The sequence below is a fragment of the Parasteatoda tepidariorum genome, chromosome 6 (assembly GCF_043381705.1).
Source record: "Parasteatoda tepidariorum isolate YZ-2023 chromosome 6, CAS_Ptep_4.0, whole genome shotgun sequence".
NCBI classification, from domain to species: domain Eukaryota; kingdom Metazoa; phylum Arthropoda; class Arachnida; order Araneae; family Theridiidae; genus Parasteatoda; species Parasteatoda tepidariorum.
The window spans coordinates 48,947,820-48,967,550 of NC_092209.1; the positions used below are offsets into that span (position 1 = coordinate 48,947,820).

The window sequence follows — 19,731 nt, forward strand, 5'->3', positions numbered from 1 at the left end:
TCTAAAACATTTCTTTATATGCATGTAAATTAGTTTTATTAAATCTTATTATTATTATTAAATCTTTAATTGTTTTTATTATCAAAAATGAAATGTATGTATAACCAAGGCGTGCATTATTAATCCAATGTAAAAATTGTGATATTAAAGATAATTTTTCTGCTATGTATTTTTTACTATACAGTGTAGTTCACAGTGCAACTCTGCTGCCTGTTTGCAAGAGATTCACAATTTCAGACTTCATTTTCCCTCCTCTGAAATCGAACTGAAAAATCTCGTGAAATTTTACTGATCATGAGGACCAATTTAAAATTGGCTTAATTTTCTTTCGGAAATAGCAAAGATAATTTTATTTCTCTGATTTTATCGCTGGTTTAAACGCCATTGTCTTAGTCACTGGCAGGCCTTTAACATTCTTAATTATCAACTTTAAGTAGCCTTCTGATATAAATTTTTTCGAATAAACAATCTTCATTAATAATGAATTTAACAGATTAAAATTTAAGTAAATAATAATTTTTAAATTAATTAACGAAACTTAGTTAATTAATATTAAGTTAACTTATTTATTGCGATAATGTAATAAAAACTTAATCAACCGAAAATAATAACTAGATAAAATTTAGTTAACTTAATTTAATAATTAAGTAATGAAATAGAAATGCTTTTTAAACTTTTAAGCAACAGGAAAAAATACTGACGAATTTGGAACTAATATAGAATAATAATAATAGATGATGATGAAAACAGAATAAGGATTAAGCTTTCTTTTTCTGTAAAAATAATTATTTTTATTACTTATGTACTTTTTTTTAGATCAACTGCGTTCGAAAGCTAGAATTTTTATTCCACCCAAGTTTGGAAGAAATATGTTGGGAGTTATTGATGAAACTGGTACTCTGAATTATGGTGAAGTATTTGTACAATATTCTGAGGAAATTGGCAATCAGAACTCACCTACTCATGTGCTGACTGGTAAATAGCACTTAATTCTCTAAATTACCATTACAAATATTTTATATGGAACTAAATCTTTCATCCTAAAATCTCATTATCACTTCAATGTAATACAAAAAATCTTTTACCAATTAATAAAAATTAATGTCAGAAATTTTAAGCTGTAGATCTGTCTAATTGATTGTAATTTTTTCTAAGAAATATAAACAGAAATTAAGGAATTAAATTAGTCATCTTTTAAAAAAATAATTTTAACTTAAATTATTTTTTACATTATTAATTACAAAACCTATTGTGTCCTTTAATGTGCTAGAAAGTTTATATATATTTAATAAGTTAAGTAAGTGCTTTTTTTTCTTATAGCTACCATGGATGCTGTAGCACTTAGAAATCATATAAAATTTAGTTGTGAAATATGCAGTTAGCAAGAAAGGGACTAAAAATGTAATTGAAATCACATTGATTGATTTACTTTGCATAGATCAATTTGAAGCTAGTAATAAAGGCATTTTTTATTTTATTATGTTGTTTTGGTGCTTATGATTGATTTTAAAAAGACAAACATTACTTTTTTTGGTAGATTTTTCATTCATAGCTTCTGCTTTTCAAAGTGTTGCAATCTAAATAAAAAGTTATGGTTATTAATTTAAAAAATATTGATTTAACTACTTTTGTAAAATTTTAAATTTCCATTTTTGTACAGCAATTATGTTACATATGTCAAGCTGATGTGTTTGTATCAACTACTTATTAAAAGAGAAATGCTTCTTTTCAGGGCTCCAAAAATCTAAAAAAGTAAAGAAGGCTGCAAAAATCTAAAAAAGCCAGTAAAAATATTAACACCCCCCACAGCTCTAGTTTTTCTTTTCATTTTTTCTGCCAAATTTGAAATTTTATTGAATATATCCATGCATGAAAATCAAATGGAATGCTTATTACAAATGAATGAATTACTTACTACAACATAATAAAATATTATGAATTTTTTTTTTATTGTAAGTATATGAAAATAATAATCTGAGTAATTTCAAAGTGTTATTTTTTTTATAGTTATGTATGTATATTATCCGAGAATTCGTGATTTCACATAATAAATTCTTTTATAGCAGGGGTTTTTTTTTTTTTTTTTCAAAAATTTTAAATTGGAATGCAACTTTGCCAAAATTTTCAAGACCACAGGACCCAAAGAATTTTCATGGGAAATTTCTAAATCACGGACTTTGCATGATAATTATACCATTGCTATGAATAAAAAAAAAAATTCTTATTTTTTTGTTAAATGAGTATGAGCATTTCACAGTAATTTCAAATCGTGCATTTACGTGATAATCTTTTGACAGGCTCAATTTTGCTTTGATTTCATCTGAAATCCATATGCTTTTTCAGAAATTAAAAATTGCAGAGTATTGCATAGTTTTTTTTAAAAAATCCTGATAACTTTTGTCATCCTACTTACTGCAGCAGAAATTAATTCAAATTGCACATTTGAATAAGAACTCTTTGTTGCACACTTAAGATTTGGCTAATTTTGTTACAAAATCACATTGTCTTTTAAACCTATTTTTTTGTGGTCATTGCTTTAAAATCATGATGTTTTTAAATCAAAACTGTTACTACTCCATACCTTCCAGCATCTGAAGTTTATTTGAAATATTTTACCTAGTGGCAGTGAACTAAAACAAACTTTTTTAAAACCGTTCGAATTTAATCAAAACTTTTATAGAGCTTTTGTACATAGCTTTCAGGTTGCCTTATATTTTATAATATGTTTTAATTAAAACAAAATTCTTTCAATTCAAATGTCAATTCTCAACCTAGTCTCCTTGCTAGAGGAGACTAGGCGATCGCATTTCATCAACCCTTATTTTCCTTAAATGTTCAATGCTTTATTATTCTTCAGTTTTACTCATTTCAACAGAATAAATATTTTCTGGCTGATGGTTTGTATTTTTTGTGACATCAATAATAGATGATTAAATTTAAATTTAATTTTGAAACGAAAAACATGATCAATTTTATTGATTTTCTAGATAGTTTGATTGACCTATAAAGCCTATAATATATACCTTGAATAAGTTGCTATCTAAATCAAAGAAATTCTATGTGTCAATTAACATAAAAAATGTATCATATTACTGCTTTATTATTGTTTTTTTTTTATCTTCTAATTCTCACTTTTGTTTACTGTGATTTTCTTTCATATGATTTTAAACTTAATTTGTTTTCATAACTATCAACTAAATTTTGAACAAAAAAGCATACTTCTGTTTAATAATAATTGACTTTGCTCATTTTGGAAGAAGAAATATTTTCTGCCTGCTAAATATTCTGCCTATATTTCTTATTTTTCTATATTACAATTTGACTAAAGTAATGCATTCTATATAACTTAATTAGTACCATTTCTTCATTTATTTTGTTCTTTTTATTTCTATTAAAAACAATTACCAAATTTAATTATGCACTTGTTTCTCCTAACCAAATTACTACGGTTTTTTCCTTTAATTTTGCTTTTTAGTATATAGCTCTTTTTCATTTCAATTAGTACTTATTTCCAAAATTAATTAAGCTTCATTGGTATCAAAAATATGATAATTTTTTCATTTTCTCCAAAAGGGATTTGTAACATTTCTTTAATTTTGCTTTTTATTATGTTATTTATTATTATTATATTTTTAAATTTTTCTTTTTAGTACTTAACTTATATTTTATTCTTTCAACTATTGTGCAGCTTAAATTATTTTTGAAACATTTTTTAAAAGCATAAGTATTAAAAAAATAAGCACATGGTTTCATTTAACTTTAGAAATTCTAATTTAATGGCGTTGATCGCCTATGCTACCCAGTTAAATTTTTTAATTAAGTTTATCTGACATAACATATGAAAAATAATTAAATATTCAGAAGAACCTGCAATTTACTCCTTTTTTTAAACAAATACAGCCATAAACTAGCAAACATCACTGCTCTTATGTTTGTTAAAATAAAACTTCTTGTTATGTTTGTTAAAATAAAACTTTTACTTTAATTTAAAACAATGGCCGATGCTTAACTAATAAAACAATTCTATTTTTTAAGCGGCTCTAACAAAATAATCAATTTAAAATTGTGAACAAATTCAAGGATTGTCGGCTAAAGCTTCCCCTAGCAGCTGATGTCCGAATTTCACTAACAGTTCTCTCGTCATAAAAGAGAGACCCATACGCATACAAACTCTTTATTTTATTACTATAGATAATTATGAGACTCTAAATTCTAGTTTTTTTAAAAGCATATTTGTTTTCTAATGAAGAATTATGACATGTTTTTAAGATATATCTGTTTTCAAGCTTATCATTTTTTTTTATGCTTCTCTGAAAATAAGGAATGGCTTGATGTTTTATGCTGTAGTACTTTATTTTCAGTAATACCAAAATAGCACAAAGATGCCCTATAAATTTACCCATAAAGTAAGTTTGAATATTAAAAAAAAGTTTAATTTATAAGTATCACTAATAGCTGAAAATTTTGCTCTGTCCAGACTTTTTTCATTTCAATTGTCTTTTTCTCACTCTGTTAATTCAAAATAATACTCTGTAGTTATTATTAAAAATATAATTTAAATAACTGTTTTATTTTGCATAAAATTTCTATTTTCATTTTTGTTAACATTAATTTCCCTTCAAAAAGAACAAGACAGATAAATATGTGTTCTTTAATGTTCATTTAATAAAATTGCCTCTTTGGCTTTCTTAGAAACTATTGTGGTCACTAAAAATCCTTGTATGCATCCTGGAGATGTTAGAAAGCTAGAAGCTGTTGATGTGCCAGAATTGCATCACATAAAAGATTGCATTGTCTTTCCTGCTCACGGACCTCGACCACATCCTGATGAGATGGCTGGTTTGTAACTGACAATTATTATTCTCTTTTTCATCATTCTTCATGTTATTAAATGCAACTCGAGATGAATGATTATTAGACTAGGACATTGTTTTCAATATACACGTTACATATTTAATATTTATTACTAAGTTTACAGACTGATATTTGTAAGTGGAACTTTTTAGTCAAAATGAAAGGCAATTTATAATAGAAAAGGCATTTCAGGCAATTTATAGTAGAAAATATTATTAATAAAGACTACTCGATTTTGTCTTAAAGTTATAATTTAAAAATAATATTTGTCTCACCTTTTCTTTAGTTTTCCCAGAAATAAATAATGAAGTTGAAATGCCACCAACCACGTTTGGCTTAAATCTAACTTTAATTACAATAAACATAATACAAAAAAAATCTATTGTAATTTGCTGTAAGAATGAATTTTACGCTTTCTCTGAATTCTCCGCAAAAATAAAAAGGAGCCTCTCTGAAAAGGTCACTTTGAGTTTTGAAAGGGCATTTACTTCAAAAATATTTCTCAAAATGTGTAATATTATGTAATAACTGAATTTCATGCTCAAAAATTTTTAAATTATCCTCTCGTACTGTTTTATGAGTATATTTAAAATGCATTCTCTCTCATTATGGAAGTAAGAGAAAGATTTGCAGCTTATAAAAGTAATTGAAGGCATGCTAAAAGGCAACCTCTGTGCATATTTCTTTTTCAAAAAAAGCAAACAAGCAAAAAATGATTAATTTGATAAACAACTTAAAAGCTTTTTTCTATAGTTTTAACTGAAATTTATTAGAAAATAAACATTTCAAAATGAATTTTTTTTTACAAAAAGGACAAGCTGGTATTTATATAATAAAATATTTTCTAAATTAAAAATCACATAAAATTTATATTAATATTCCCCCTCTACCCAAAAAAAGATACTTATAATAGTTTTAACAGTCGAGAATAATCCTAACAGGCCTGAATATTCAATTTTTACATCGTCTACAATGAGCTACATTTTTCTTAGAAATCAAATTGGAAAACATATAAAAATGCAACAAATATAGTAAGCAAGCACACATTTTAAAAGTATCTTAAAAACTTGTTTTCTCATTTTTTTAAAAAAAATTATAAATTATTTATAGCATTGCCTTTTTAATATTAATGAAAAAATGTATTTGTGGATTTCAAAAGTTAGTGCCCAGTTTTTCACAATATTGAGCATGGCTAGGCATACACACAGCTTTGAGGGAATATTATTCATTACAACTAGAAAGAAAATTAATCCTTATATTATAGCCTAATATAATTTATTATCAATCAAGATTTCAACCACTGTCCAACCAGTAAGAGCGTTTAAATGTTGCTAAGCTCTTTACTTGATAACAATATATCTTTAAATTGTATCCTAACTGCAACAGAAAGAATTTATATTGACTTGTATAATTTGCCATCAATAAAAGTTAAGAGAACTTCTTGAACAGTTAGAGTTCTCAAATTTCAATCGCAGCTCTATGTCAGATTCAATGCTAGTTATAATTGTTTCTTTAATTATAATAGCAAAATTTATTGCCTTTTTATTGCTAACTGTGATTTTGACCTCTTTTAACATAAATGAATTGGAATAAAGACACAAAATGCACTAATGTTTGACAACAATGTGAAGAAATTGATGAAATTTATTCAAGATATTATTGATAACGGTACAAATAAGCGATCAAATTTACAAAACAAAAGAAAGTCTGAAATCAATGTTTTATGTGTCCACCACGCTAAGTGATAAAAGCCCGTTACACGTAAGTTAATTGAATCATACAGGTTTTGAATGTAATCCTGAGAAATTGCATTTCATATGGATTTGACTTGATGTCAAGCTTCATTCTTACCGTGCGCCCCACCTGCTCTACGATTGAGTCTCTAGGCAATGCAATCCTTAGATGGTCAATGGGCGACATATTAGAAGAATAAACAAGTCAAAGAAGGGAAGAAGCAAAATCTGATGTACAATGAAGAAGACTTCTGCTGTCTTGGAACAATATGCATGAGTATGGGGCCAGAATAGACTGCTTCGTAGGGTGTTGGACGCTTGTTCATGAGAACGGCAGTTGTAATCCAGCCAGCCGAGTGACCCCTGTTTATCAAGAAATCAATCACAAATAAGTTCATTGATATTGAAGGTGCATTTGATGAAGTCCCTCTTGAGCCTATCATCAATGCACTTAGGAACAGAGGCATAAACTCAATAATTACCAGGTGGATAGCTAATTTGCTATCCTCTAGGTATATTTGTTCCTCTTTATTGGGTGCAAGCATGAAAGTGCATGCAATCGCAGGGTGCCCCCAGGCAGGGGTTTTGTCCCCTATCCTATGGTGTATGGTTATGGACTTCTTGTTAGTTCGGTTAACTGATCTTGGCATACCCTGTATCGGGTACGCTGATGACGGTGTCATTGTTGTCAGAGGTAAACATGGTAAAACAATCTCTGATATCATGAATAATGCACTTCTAAAAGTAGCTAGATGGTGTTCTAAATCAGATTTATCTGTCAATCCATCTAAGATAAGCTATGTAGCCTTCACACAAAAAAGGCATCTTGATCTAGGTATACTACCTGGACCATAAATTGAAACTCACGGAGAAAGTCAAATTTCTCGGGGTTTATTTTGACTCCAAACCTTCGTTGACGAAGGTTTTAAAATAAAATATGAATGAGTCCTGCTGAAATACAGAAGTCATAACGAATCAAAAATGGAGTGAACCTATGGCTGCTTAATTTCCCTTATGAAGCGATCACTGTTGAAGTTGCCAAAAATTCCCTATGGAATCGGCAATTACACCAAATTGCTCCTCTCACCATAACGTTAGGCATTTGTGTGGTATGGCGTTGGATAATACTTGGTGAAAGCTGATGTTCCCCTCTGTAATGTCTGAAGTGTACTTTTCCATCATTGTACTCCAGATTGTAGCAATATTCATTGGAGTAAACAATTTGTTGCCACAATTTCTAAGCCTTTTGAAGTCGGTGACATCTATGATTATGAGAGAGAAGAAGCCTGCATAGAGGAACCCTTGTATGCAGTTGATACTGCATCAGAATGCGACAAACTGTGGAGCTTGACTACAAAATACGTCCAATGTTGTGCTGCACAAGAGAATGCTGTATGGTCTGTCACAGACATGCAGGTGTTTCTCATCTTGTGTTGTTGTGCTGTTGCATGCCTCACTGCGAGGCTTTTGTCTTGTGTCCATTTCTTCCAAACACGTAATGCTGTTGTGGCATTACACTGCTTGCAGGCTGCAATTTTGCATTATAAAGATTCATTCTCTTGCAAACGGATGATGTGGTAATATGGCTTACTCCACCTTTGATGAGGTATATTGACCATTAATTAAATTATTACTGCAAACAGATGACAATTGACTTTAATACATCTTTAATAGTTTTATGTCTTCCATTTTAGTTTTGACCAAAGCAAAATTAGTTTTATTTTCAAATTACTTCCTTTTTAATATTAAAGTTTTTTATTTTCTTTAAAATTTAAATACTAATATATTTTTGAAATGTTATAGGTTCTGATTTGGATGGGGATGAGTACGTTATCATTTGGCATCCGGATTTAATATTTCAACGAGATAACTGTAAGCCAATGAACTATCCACCAAATGAAGAAAAGAAACACTTCGGAGCTATTACCGTAAGTTTAGGAAAATTTTATTAGGTTAATAGTTACAGGAAATCCTATGAAAGAATCATGTGAATCTGCTAAAATATGGCATTTTTATTTCAACACGTTGTATTTTAAATTTAAAACAAAAAGTGAAAATTCACATTCTGTAATAACATATTAAATAATTGATTTAAAAAGTTATGTGGAAATCTGTTGCAATAACTGCTGTAAAAAAAAAAAAACAGAAAATTGCCGCAATCAGGTATGTCAAAGAGAGACAGGGCTGCCATTGGCGACTAAAAAGGCTACTAAAGCGACTATTTTCAAGCAATAGCAACTAGGGCGTCTATTATAGTAGAAATATGAGTAAAAACAACTAAATTTGCAATGAGTTGCGTAAAATTGGCGACTTTTTTAAGCCAATTAGCGACTAAAATTAAGAATAACTTGAGTTTCCCTCTTTCCCCCCGCGCGTTTTCGTTTTATCCAAACTTTATTCTTCATCACTGATGTCAAAAGCAAGACAGACATGTTTAACCAATCAGATTGATGGAATTCACACTGCGTGAATGCTCCTCCTGCTCATGTAATATCTCTGAGGATTACGTTTCCCCCCCCTCTTTTAATTTGAACGAAGTAGCAAAATAAAAAACGAATTGTCTTTGATTACGCAAAATAGGTAGTTAATTTTTTTAGAGCTATTTACAATAGAAAAAAGGTAATGGTGATATTCGTTTTGTCGAATTCTGATTGCAATTTTTTTTAATAAGCTTTAAATTTGGAAATGCTTCAGTTAGGAAAAGTAAACAAAATAAAAACTTGATAGATGAATTAAATTGCAATATTTCAATTTCTTTTCTTCAAATGTCTAAACTAAGCAGCTGCAAATTAGAGCCGAGAAAGGAAATTAGAGTTTCAAATTCCTAATTCCTAAGTTCTGTAGCAGATAAAAATAAAACTCGCTGTTTTTATGCGTAGTGTGACAGAATAAGGGTCCACAAGTAATTAAAATTTTGGATCGGTTTGTTTTGAGGGACCGCAGACGTCATATTTTCCTTACTTTTTCTATTATTTCTGCACTCTTCCTCCCCCCCCATTATATCCTTCTTTTTTTTTTTTTTAAATCCTCTAATTTCTGCTATTCCTCTTTTAAAATGCATAGTGACAGCAAAATAAAGCGAAAGAATGACTCAAGGTCAAGTATTGCAACTGCACTTGTTTTTCATTTCATTCATTTTGAATGGGGGTGTGAGGAGCAGAACACGGTAGAACATGAATTCTTATTAGTACGTCAGCTTCTGTGTCTGCTTGCCAATTCATGTTTAACTCATGAAGCTGCTGAAAAATTATGAGTAACAGAGAGAGAACATGAAATTGAATCGGTTAGAATTGATATAAACTTGTTCATAAAAGGAAAGCAAATTTAATTGATATCTATACTAAAAACCCCAAGAAAATGTTAAAAAAATAATAAATTTTACATTTTATACAACATTGTGTGTTTTCTCCCACTTCATTTTCAATCATAAAATTCTTAATTTTAATTTATTTGTACCTATGTAATAATTTTCCTTTCATATTATTGTTGAAAATTATTCAAGTACTTTTAGAATGCAGATTTTGTTTATTTTATACTAAATTTTTATTTTATAGTAAGGTTAAAAAAATTCATATATGAAAGTAAAGGTGATATCTACTTCATTTTTTATAATGCCTAAAATCTTTAGTCTCTAGCTTTTTTTTCAATATTTTTTTTTAATTACAACTATTGTTTATTATATGATATCTGATGCCTTATGCCTCATAAAGAATAAAACTAAAAATAGATATTTTTAAAATGTTCAAAAATTTTGGAAGTTTTCTACAGCAGTTCCTTCAGCATTCTATATATTGTTGGTAAATCCACAAATAAACGTACATTTTTTTATAAAATATGAGTATCTAACTGCATAATATTTGAATTTTATACTTTTATAGCACAAATAATTAAAATTATGTTAGAGGAGGATATGATGTTGGCACCTATTTTATATATCTTGGAGACTATTTAGGAGACTTTTTTTCATATATGATGCAACTAAAGCTACTATTATTCTTGTTTTCTTCCAATGGCAGCCCTGAAGAGAGATTACTTAAATGCACTTTTCCTAATACTATTTTACTTTTCAAGATTTTAATAACTAGCTAGCAATTGTTGCTGAAGAATGATTGGTTAGACCACATGAATTTACAATGAAACTGTCGCAAGTGTAGTGTTGCTTTTAAAAGTATAATGACTTAAATTAATGATTAAAAATTCCCTTGCATTAATAATGTCATATTAGAAATATTTGGATTTTGAAAACTATTTGGAAGTCTACTGTAATAACTGCTGGAAAAAATCATCAGGGTTGCCACAGGTGACTAAAATGCGACTATTTGCAACTATTTTCGACCTGAGGCAACTATGGCTACTTTTTTTTGCCTGAAAAGGCTGTAAAAGATACTATTTTCAGGAAAAGGAGACTTTTTGGAGACTATTCAATGCTCCTAGCAATGTTTTTTTAGCATAACTTGGGTTGACAACCTTAAGCCCGCGGCGAACTCAAATTTTAAGGACATAAAGCTTCCCCCCACTTTTCAAGAATGCTAAAATTTGTAACTTGTATATTCAAAGAGAAATGCTTACTGTCAGGCTTAAGAAAATAATCATGCTTTTTTCCAAAAAATTTTATTATTTATTTAGTAAGTTTTTCTAAAAGATAAAAGTAAATGTTTCTGTTTTATATCTATGAAAAACTTAAAATGCTAAAATTTTTTAGGTTAGAGAGATGGTTAACTTTTTATCCAAATATATACAAAATGACAATATTGGTGTGATGGCCAATGCTTATCTTGCTTGGGCTGATTGGCACAACAGAGGCATTTTCTCTAAAGTTTGTTCTGAAATTGCTCAAAAATATCCCAGAGCCCTTGATTTTGCAAAGTCTGGCACAACAGAATACCTCACACCAAATCAGAAGCCTAAATTGTACCCAGATTTCATGGAAAAAGGCTCCAATAGAAACAGTTATAAATCAAAGAGAGCTTTAGGACTTCTATACAGAGTTACACGCTCTTTAGAGGCTTGCATCAGTAAAGTGGATATATTCAATCAGGAAATTGCCTTTGATGAAGACTTGGTGTATCCTGGATACGAAAATTATGAAGAATCTGCTGAAATTCATCGACGAGAATATGTTAAACGGATAAAAAACATTTTGAAAAAGTATGGTTTGCGAAATGAAGCAGAAGTCCTGTCTGGTTACATAGGCCGAATGAATGATTACAATGAAAACCGTTATGATCGTGACAATGCACTTTCAGTTGCTAAAACATATATTAAGGATGCCATTAAACGTTATCGATATGAATTTGAAAAATCTTTTGACAGCGAATGTGCCACCAACCGCACACCCAGACGGGACTGGAAGGAAATCAGGTATCGGAGGGCATCTGCATGGTACGTTGTCACTTATAGAAACCCTGACAAATCCGTTTTGAGCTTTCCCTGGATTCTTTCAGATATTCTTTGTGATTTAAGAGAAAAAGTTGTAAAAACTAGAGAATCTCCTATCGTACCTAAAAGTTCATTTATTGATGCATCTAATGAAAGTCTGAATGAGAGCTTTGCTAGAATTATACAAATAAGGTCTGATGAGTGTCACTGTTATTTCATACTGAGGAATATAATTGGGAACTGGATCACTAAATCTTCTTTAATTTTGACAATGTCTGCAGAAGAACGCTTTTGCATCCATTGCCACAAAAGAATCCTCAATAAGTTCAGAGAGTTATCTGGAAAAACATGTTGCTCTATTCGAAGGATTGGTATCTGCGAGTGTGAGGCATCCTGTTCTCCAACGAAGTTAATACTGGATTTCATGAAGTTTTATGCCGCTGAGGTTGTAGATGAGATTGGTGTTTGCGAACAATCAGCCAGCTGCGATGGCTTTAGAGGGTTAAATTTGCAATCTCTTGCTCTGCAAAGCTACGCCACATTAGCTGTGACACGGAATATATATACCTTAACATCGAACGAAAAGGATGATGAGTTAGAATCTGCTAATGATTGTGAAGAAGGAGACCCAATAAGAGTTTCAATACCAAAAGAAATCGAAGATGTTATCACACATCACATGGACGAACTTTCTGATTTATTAAAAAAATTGTCTGGAGTTAAAGATATATTTATGTCAGGTGATAAAGACTATAAAAATAATTGGTATATATTAGTTCACTCCATTGGTAAACCTCATCAAAGATGGTCATTAGAAGAACTGATAATGGATGAGGGAATTGGCAAGTTGGTAAAATCAAAATTAAGACTCCCATGATAATGTGGTATTTTGAATTTCGTTTTACAAATGTATTTTAACAGGTTAAGATTTTCTAAGAGATTTTAACTATGAAATGTTTTTATGTAACAAATTTTTTGTGAAAATATTTTAGCTCGTTGTTGTCAGAACTTTTTATTGTAGTCATAGCAATATATTTAAATCTACTTAACGAAGCAACCCCGTGGCAGAATCACGGTTACAGAGTTCTTGCAGAAAGAATTTGAAGTAAAACAAATTTGGTTTTCTTTTCTACAGAAATTTTCGAATTTTTATTCGCTACATTTTTATTAATTTTCTCTAAATTTATATTAGAATAGCTGCCTTTTTTGCGCATCGGAGGGGAAAGAAATGTTCATGATTTTTCTATTCTTAGCCAGGAATAATGAAAAATAAAGAATAATGAAGTAAGATAAATTGTGGTTTTCTTTTCTACTGAAATTTTCATAAAATTTTTTTCCCCTCCAGAACTATTATTTAACAACGTATATTATATGACAAAATTTTCACTTCATTTTTCAAAAGATTCCTTTCACACACATCGGAGGGAAAAGAAATGTATTAGTAACATGTAGTGATTAGTAACATGTACATTTGTCGGTATTATAAGTATCTTGCAGAGAGATATTAGTGCTAGAGAGGTTTGTCGCAGAAAGACAAAAAAAAATTCTGCCACAGGGCAAAGCAATTAAAAGTGCAATTTATCTAAACTTCAGACCTTCGCCAATTGCTAAATAGACTTGCTCAACTCACAATTAAGCAATTGATTGAGGTCTGCAGTTCAATAGTCATCTGGACTATTTCACTGCCATCTTTGTTTCTGTTCTATAAACAAAGTATTTTTTTTAAAAAAAATAATAAATAAAATATTTTATTTAATGTGTCAAAAAATTTTGTAGCTTTGTTAAAATGTTAATGTTTTTTAAATGTTCTGCAAATATATAAATAGTATATATTCTGATAATGAAAATCCTAAACTTGTTAAAGGTGTATTATACCTTGCTATGTTTCATAATTTTAGCATGCAAGAATGTAAGTATTCAAACGTATTAAAATTCAATAATTTTTAAGCTAAATGAAATGCAGTGTGAGCTTTTCCATTGCCAAATAGCTAAATGTGAACACTTTGACAATATTTGTGTAATACTATAATTTTAACATTTCTGGAACTATGGAATAAAATAATGTTCCACATTTCTCACAATGTTTTTTACAAACCTGCCAAATTTTATTGTATGAAATCTAATTTTTTGCACACTCTTGAACGCACAAAAAAACAGTTGTTTTTTAAGTTGTACTAATTGAAACTTTAAATTGCTTCTCCGCACACCTCTGGATCTGGATCATAACTATTTGTTTAACACAGCCTATTCTTCAATAGTCCTTTAGCAATTAAACATAATATTCATATATATAATCATCCACCCTTTCCTGTTCATCTGTTATAGCCTATAACTGTATAGCTCAACTTTTATAACAAGACAGAGAAAGAAAGTGTCCTTCTTACTCTAAAATGCTTATCCACGTACAATGTTTGAAGTGACAAGAAATATTCTAAATCCTCCATAACCATTTCCATCAATAAGCAGATTCCTTTTCTTAATGCCGCTATAAAATAATTTTTTAGAGCTTCACAGATATTTTTTCTCTTAATCCACATTTCCCACATGACAGCAGAATTTTATGTAGATTTTTTTAACATTAAGTATACAATTTTTTAAAAACATTTTTTATAACTGCGATTAAGATAATTTACGGCTTGCAATTACGCAAATTTGGTTGTCTATTGAACAGTAACCAATTACAAAAGTAGTTTAAAATTATTGAAAAGTCTATGAAGCTATTTTTTCATATATATTTGTAAGTGTAAATAGGCAAGCAGAACCCCTTTTTAATAGCAATATATTTTTCGGTTTATAATGCAAAACTTTATCAACTTAGTCATTCATGTTCAATCATAAGTTTTTAAGTATGAAAAATTACACCACTGAGGCATTCTGTTGGTATTACAAATAAGAATGAAGTATAAAATAACTCGAGTTGTGTACACTTTGGTTACACTATTTTGTCTGTTTGGTACTTATACGGAACATTTCCTATAATAATAATTAAAAATGTCATTAAAATTTAAAACATAAGCTATAAAAACCAATAATCAAATCGGATCTACTTTTTTACATTGTATTTTCTAACCTTTGTTGAACAGCTGACCCAATTGTGAATTTGTTACCACCAAATTTCAACTCCGTAGCCTTGTAATTTTGAACCCAATCCAAAAAACCCCTGGGTTAAGTATTGGAAGAAATTTGCCTTTGTGGAGGACTTTAAGATGGAACGAACCCGCATTTGCGTTGCATGGAGAGCAAAACCACTAAAACCTATCGATATTTTCAAAGTATACATTTCAACTAATGTCTCATAGCCAGGGCTGATTGTGCTCCGGAAAAAATCCGGATTTCCGGATTTTTCGCTAACAGTGATCCGAAAGTTTCCGGAGATTGAAGGTCCAGAGGTTTAAAAAAATCATTGATCACAGAAGTTTCCGGAAATCAAATTTTCAAAGTTGGAACTTAAACACAGTTTATTTTATTTGTTTGTAAGGGAGAGCCAGAGAGATACTATATAAGCTTATAATCATGATTAATATTCATTTTTTATCAGTAAATAGTTGTTATAATCATAAACTCAAGAAAAAAAAGACATATTTGTAAATTTTAATTACTTCTCCAGGTCATAGGTATGTGTAAATGGTATAGGTATGTGTAAAATTGTAAATATATTTTAAGTAAACTAAGAAATATTGAGAAAAATGAAAAATAAACTTGTTTAAATTTTTTTCAATTTAAACTTTTTTTTTTCAACTCAAGAAATTTTCTGGAATTTTGACTTGGGCTCACAATCATCCCTGCATAGCTACATAATTCAAAACACAATCTTATTTGCAATATCTAGGATTGTATTGCATTTGGCGAGGTGGTGAATGCTTACAACGGTTCCTGGTTTTATACTTCAATATTGTTTAATGAATGTGAGAATGAGTCCTTTAAGGAAACACATAAAAAAGACAATCTTTTGAATGTTAATAGAAACGTGACCAGTTTATTTCTATAAGAAGCAAAGTGAATAATTTCTAGATATTAAAAGAACAGAAATACAAATATATATTTTCAGTGCTGCACAAATATACAGATTGATTGAAACGAAGTTCATAATTATAAATTATTCACAAGAAACATTCAAGTAATATTTTACTAGTAAAATACTTAAACACTAAAAAACTGGAACTGGATAAAATTACACTACTGCAGTACAAATGCCCAGCATTGAGAAATATCATGCTTTCAATCATTATCAAACGAGGCACTTGCCACAAAACATATTTAAGAAAAAATTGTTTTAAACATAGACAGTAATTCTTTCTTGAGTTATGGGTTTTAAGTATGGGAAAGAAAAAAAAAATATTTGTATCTCAGATTTTTCTTAACTTTTTTAATTTTGTGCAATGTGTAGCTATTTGTGGTTTGCCATACAATGTCATCTAGTCTGTGAAATTTTTTTAAATTCAATTCATTATTTTAAACCTTTATTGGGGCCATTTTTTACATTACCTTAAGTTTTTTTATACGTTTATAAATAACAAAATTTATAATTTCTGTGTTTATAACTATTAATAAACTTGATAAGAGATGATGAAATGAAAGAACGGATAAGTTACAAAAGATAACAGTTTTTCAGTTCCCGACCCCAGGCAACTCTTAACTGTTATCTACATTTAAGTGAGCAAAATCCTTTACTGTTAGTATTATTATTTTCTGAAGTTATAATTAGATGACTGTTTAAATCTTATGTGGGAAAATAGTTTCCTGTCAACATTTAAAAATTCATGAAGTTAATGGGAATTGTACTTCTTATAGTCCTATAAAAGGTTAATTTTGTGTGATATGTAACTGTTGTTATTTGTAATTTTCCATTAAAATTATTTATTTAGAGAAAAATATTAATTTGATTTTTATTTGATGTTATATAATTCTGGAACTCCTTTCTTTCAGTCATCCTATAATAAAAGAAATATTCTTTCAAAGCATTTTTTTATAAAAGAAATTTCCAAAATTAATTTGCTTTGTTCAATTAGTGTTTTGCTCAATTTAAAATTTACTTATTGTCTTGAATGATAAGAATTTTTTTAAATATATTTAGGCTAATTAAATAGTTATTTAAATACATATGTTTTAAATTCCACGCTGAAGTGTATGTAAACATTTTTGTGTATCAATTTTGACTTAATTTGGGGGTATTTGATCAAACTAGCGGTTTTTGTTTCAAACTTTATACATCATATTACTTCTATATGAACACCAATTCTATTGAAATGTTTCCCCTTTTTAGTTTGTACCTTTTTGTATTGATATTACTTATTTTTTAAAGTCAGGACACTTATAATAGTTTTGTTATTTGTCTGTGGCTTTTCAATTTTTAAGTATACTTTATTTTAAATAATAAGAATCATGTCATGTCATGTAATGCAGTGTTTCCCAAAGTGTGGTACGCGTACCCCCAGGGGTACAGGAGCAGTTTAGCGGGGGTACGCGTTCTTAAGCGAAATATCTTGCAACAAACGAAAATTTAAAAAAAAAATATTTAAAAACAATGCTAGCCATGAAAATTTACGATTACGTATTTTTCTATTGTCTTTTTTTGCAGAGTTAACAGTTAATATTTAGTGGTGTCAACAGTCAGTTGTGATTTTTAACTTTATTCTCCATTCTAAATAAACATATTTGTCAAAAAATACTTTAATTTTTTTATTAGTGGTACACAGCGTTACGAAAAATTTTGAAAGGGTACACAAAAGTCATAAGTTTGGGAAACACTGATGTAATGAATACAAATATGAAGCTCTGGAATTTATCTACAAATTTAAATTAAGGAGATATTAGAGTATTCAATCATACATGTGAAACAGGGAATTTTTATTTCAAATTTTGTTTAGCGTTTGTTAAAACCATGCATGTATAAATGAGATATCTCTTGAAAAAATGTTTTCTTTTCTTTTTTTAAGTTTGTACTTTCTTGTGCAAATGTTTCTAAATATTTTCTCTTATATGCAAGTAATTACTTGATGTCACTAAATGTTTTCGTTTTTATAAAATTTATTTTCAAAGTGCTTTTATAATAAAGAATGACAAAATGTCTACTTAGTAAATTATGATGCAAATTATTTTTTTATACAAGATACGAGTATATCATAATTAGTTTAAAAGAAAATGGCTCTACATTGTATGTATGTGTTAAAATGTAATAAAAACAAAGTAAACAAAAATATGTACAAAGCAATTTGTAAGTGATAACACTAGCTCAACAAACAAGTTATATTTTGTAGACTCTCACAAAAACAATTTACAAATTTACTACCTATTTATAACAAACAGGCTTGTACACATTTATACAACATACAAAAGCATTGATAATCTACCCTACAATTTATGTAATACAAGTGAAAAATTTATATATTTTTTGTTAATTATAAATAATTTGTAACATTATATTAATGTTGGTAAACGTTTGTTTTGGTATTATATATTTTAAAGATATTGAACTCAATTTTCAAAATGCTAAATTGTATATTTATTCAAAGTTGCACAATCTGTAATACAGTGAAAGTTTTATACTAGGTAAAAATGTGATTTTTAAACAGTATAATTTTTAAGTATTGATGTTAAAAGTATTTATTTTTTAAAATGAAATATTCTTAGAACTAGACACAAATCTTAGAAATACATTAAAAAAAAACATAGCTTTTACGTTTTCCTTGATACTATTTAAGTATTTTTCTGAAATGTAAAACATTTTATTTTTTGTGAATAATTTTATTGTGAGTTTATTTTCTGTGGGTAATGTTTGAATTCATAGAATTAACTTGCTAATTGACTTTTAACTTTATAGAATGATTTACTTGCTGGTTGATAGTTAAGCTTAAAGAATGAGTTATTTGCTGGTTGATATTTATCAAATCAATATTAATCTTTCTTTCAGATTTAAAGCTTAACGTTTTAGGCGTAAGTATTCAAAAATTTAACAGTTCCTTAAATCAAATTATTTGTATATATAGAAATATTTATCACATATTAAAGTTTACTGTATCAAGTAAATACTTATATTTCAGTCAATAATTTGTGTTTTGATCAAGTTTTACATATTTTGGAATATGTAGATATAAGTGTACTTTATATGTAAATTAGCTCTAGTTTAAAAGTAATGGGGTTAAAAGACAATGTAAAAAATTTGGGTGCTCACTTAAGTCCGTATCCACCCTTTTAACTTTCAAACAGCTGTTACTATAATTATGAAAGTGGTGTCTAGGTGTAGTAAAAGAGCTACAAGATGAGACCGTTTACTATGTCACCTAGTGCGAAATTACAGAAGTGGTACAGAATTACAGTTTGATTGTGAAAATGATACAAAAAAGTGAATAAAGAGAAGAAAAAAGTAAATGAACGAGAGGGGAAAATATGAAGTTGCTGAGCAGTATCGATGAAATAAAAACAAACATTTTGAGAGCATTACTGCTAAAAAAAATAACGCTTACGTGATTTCCTACATTGTGGTGAAAAGTAATGATCTAAATTAACAATGTCTTTTTTTTTACGCTACGGTGTAGGATATTGCAAGCAAACAAATGAGCTATTACGTCCGCTTGACTGTATTGCTTAGCCATTTTACTAAACCTAGATTTTTATTATAAGCTTCATTTGTTTGAAAGTTAAGAGGAGGAATATGGACCTTACACTACTTATAAATAGGTATTTTAGTGGAATTTGTTTTATATAGTGCTATGTCTGTTATGCATCTGGAAATTATATAGATTGTTAAATTATAATACACCATAAG

At 28.8% G+C, this 19,731-nt stretch overlaps 1 protein-coding gene across 2 annotated transcripts in view; it reads left to right on the forward strand.

Moving 5' to 3' along the window:
* The window catches only part of LOC107443305 (uncharacterized), a 28,558-nt gene extending 14,484 nt beyond the window's left edge, over positions 1–14,074 (forward strand). For both annotated transcript variants that reach the window (XM_016057127.4, XM_071182349.1), the window contains 4 exons: positions 817–975; positions 4,693–4,839; positions 8,391–8,515; positions 11,290–14,074. In XM_016057127.4, coding sequence (XP_015912613.2) covers positions 817–975; positions 4,693–4,839; positions 8,391–8,515; positions 11,290–12,843 — 1,985 coding nt within the window. In that variant the 3' untranslated portion in view covers positions 12,844–14,074. The remainder of the gene's footprint in view (positions 1–816; positions 976–4,692; positions 4,840–8,390; positions 8,516–11,289) is intronic.
* Positions 14,075–19,731: the final 5,657 nt, after the last annotated feature.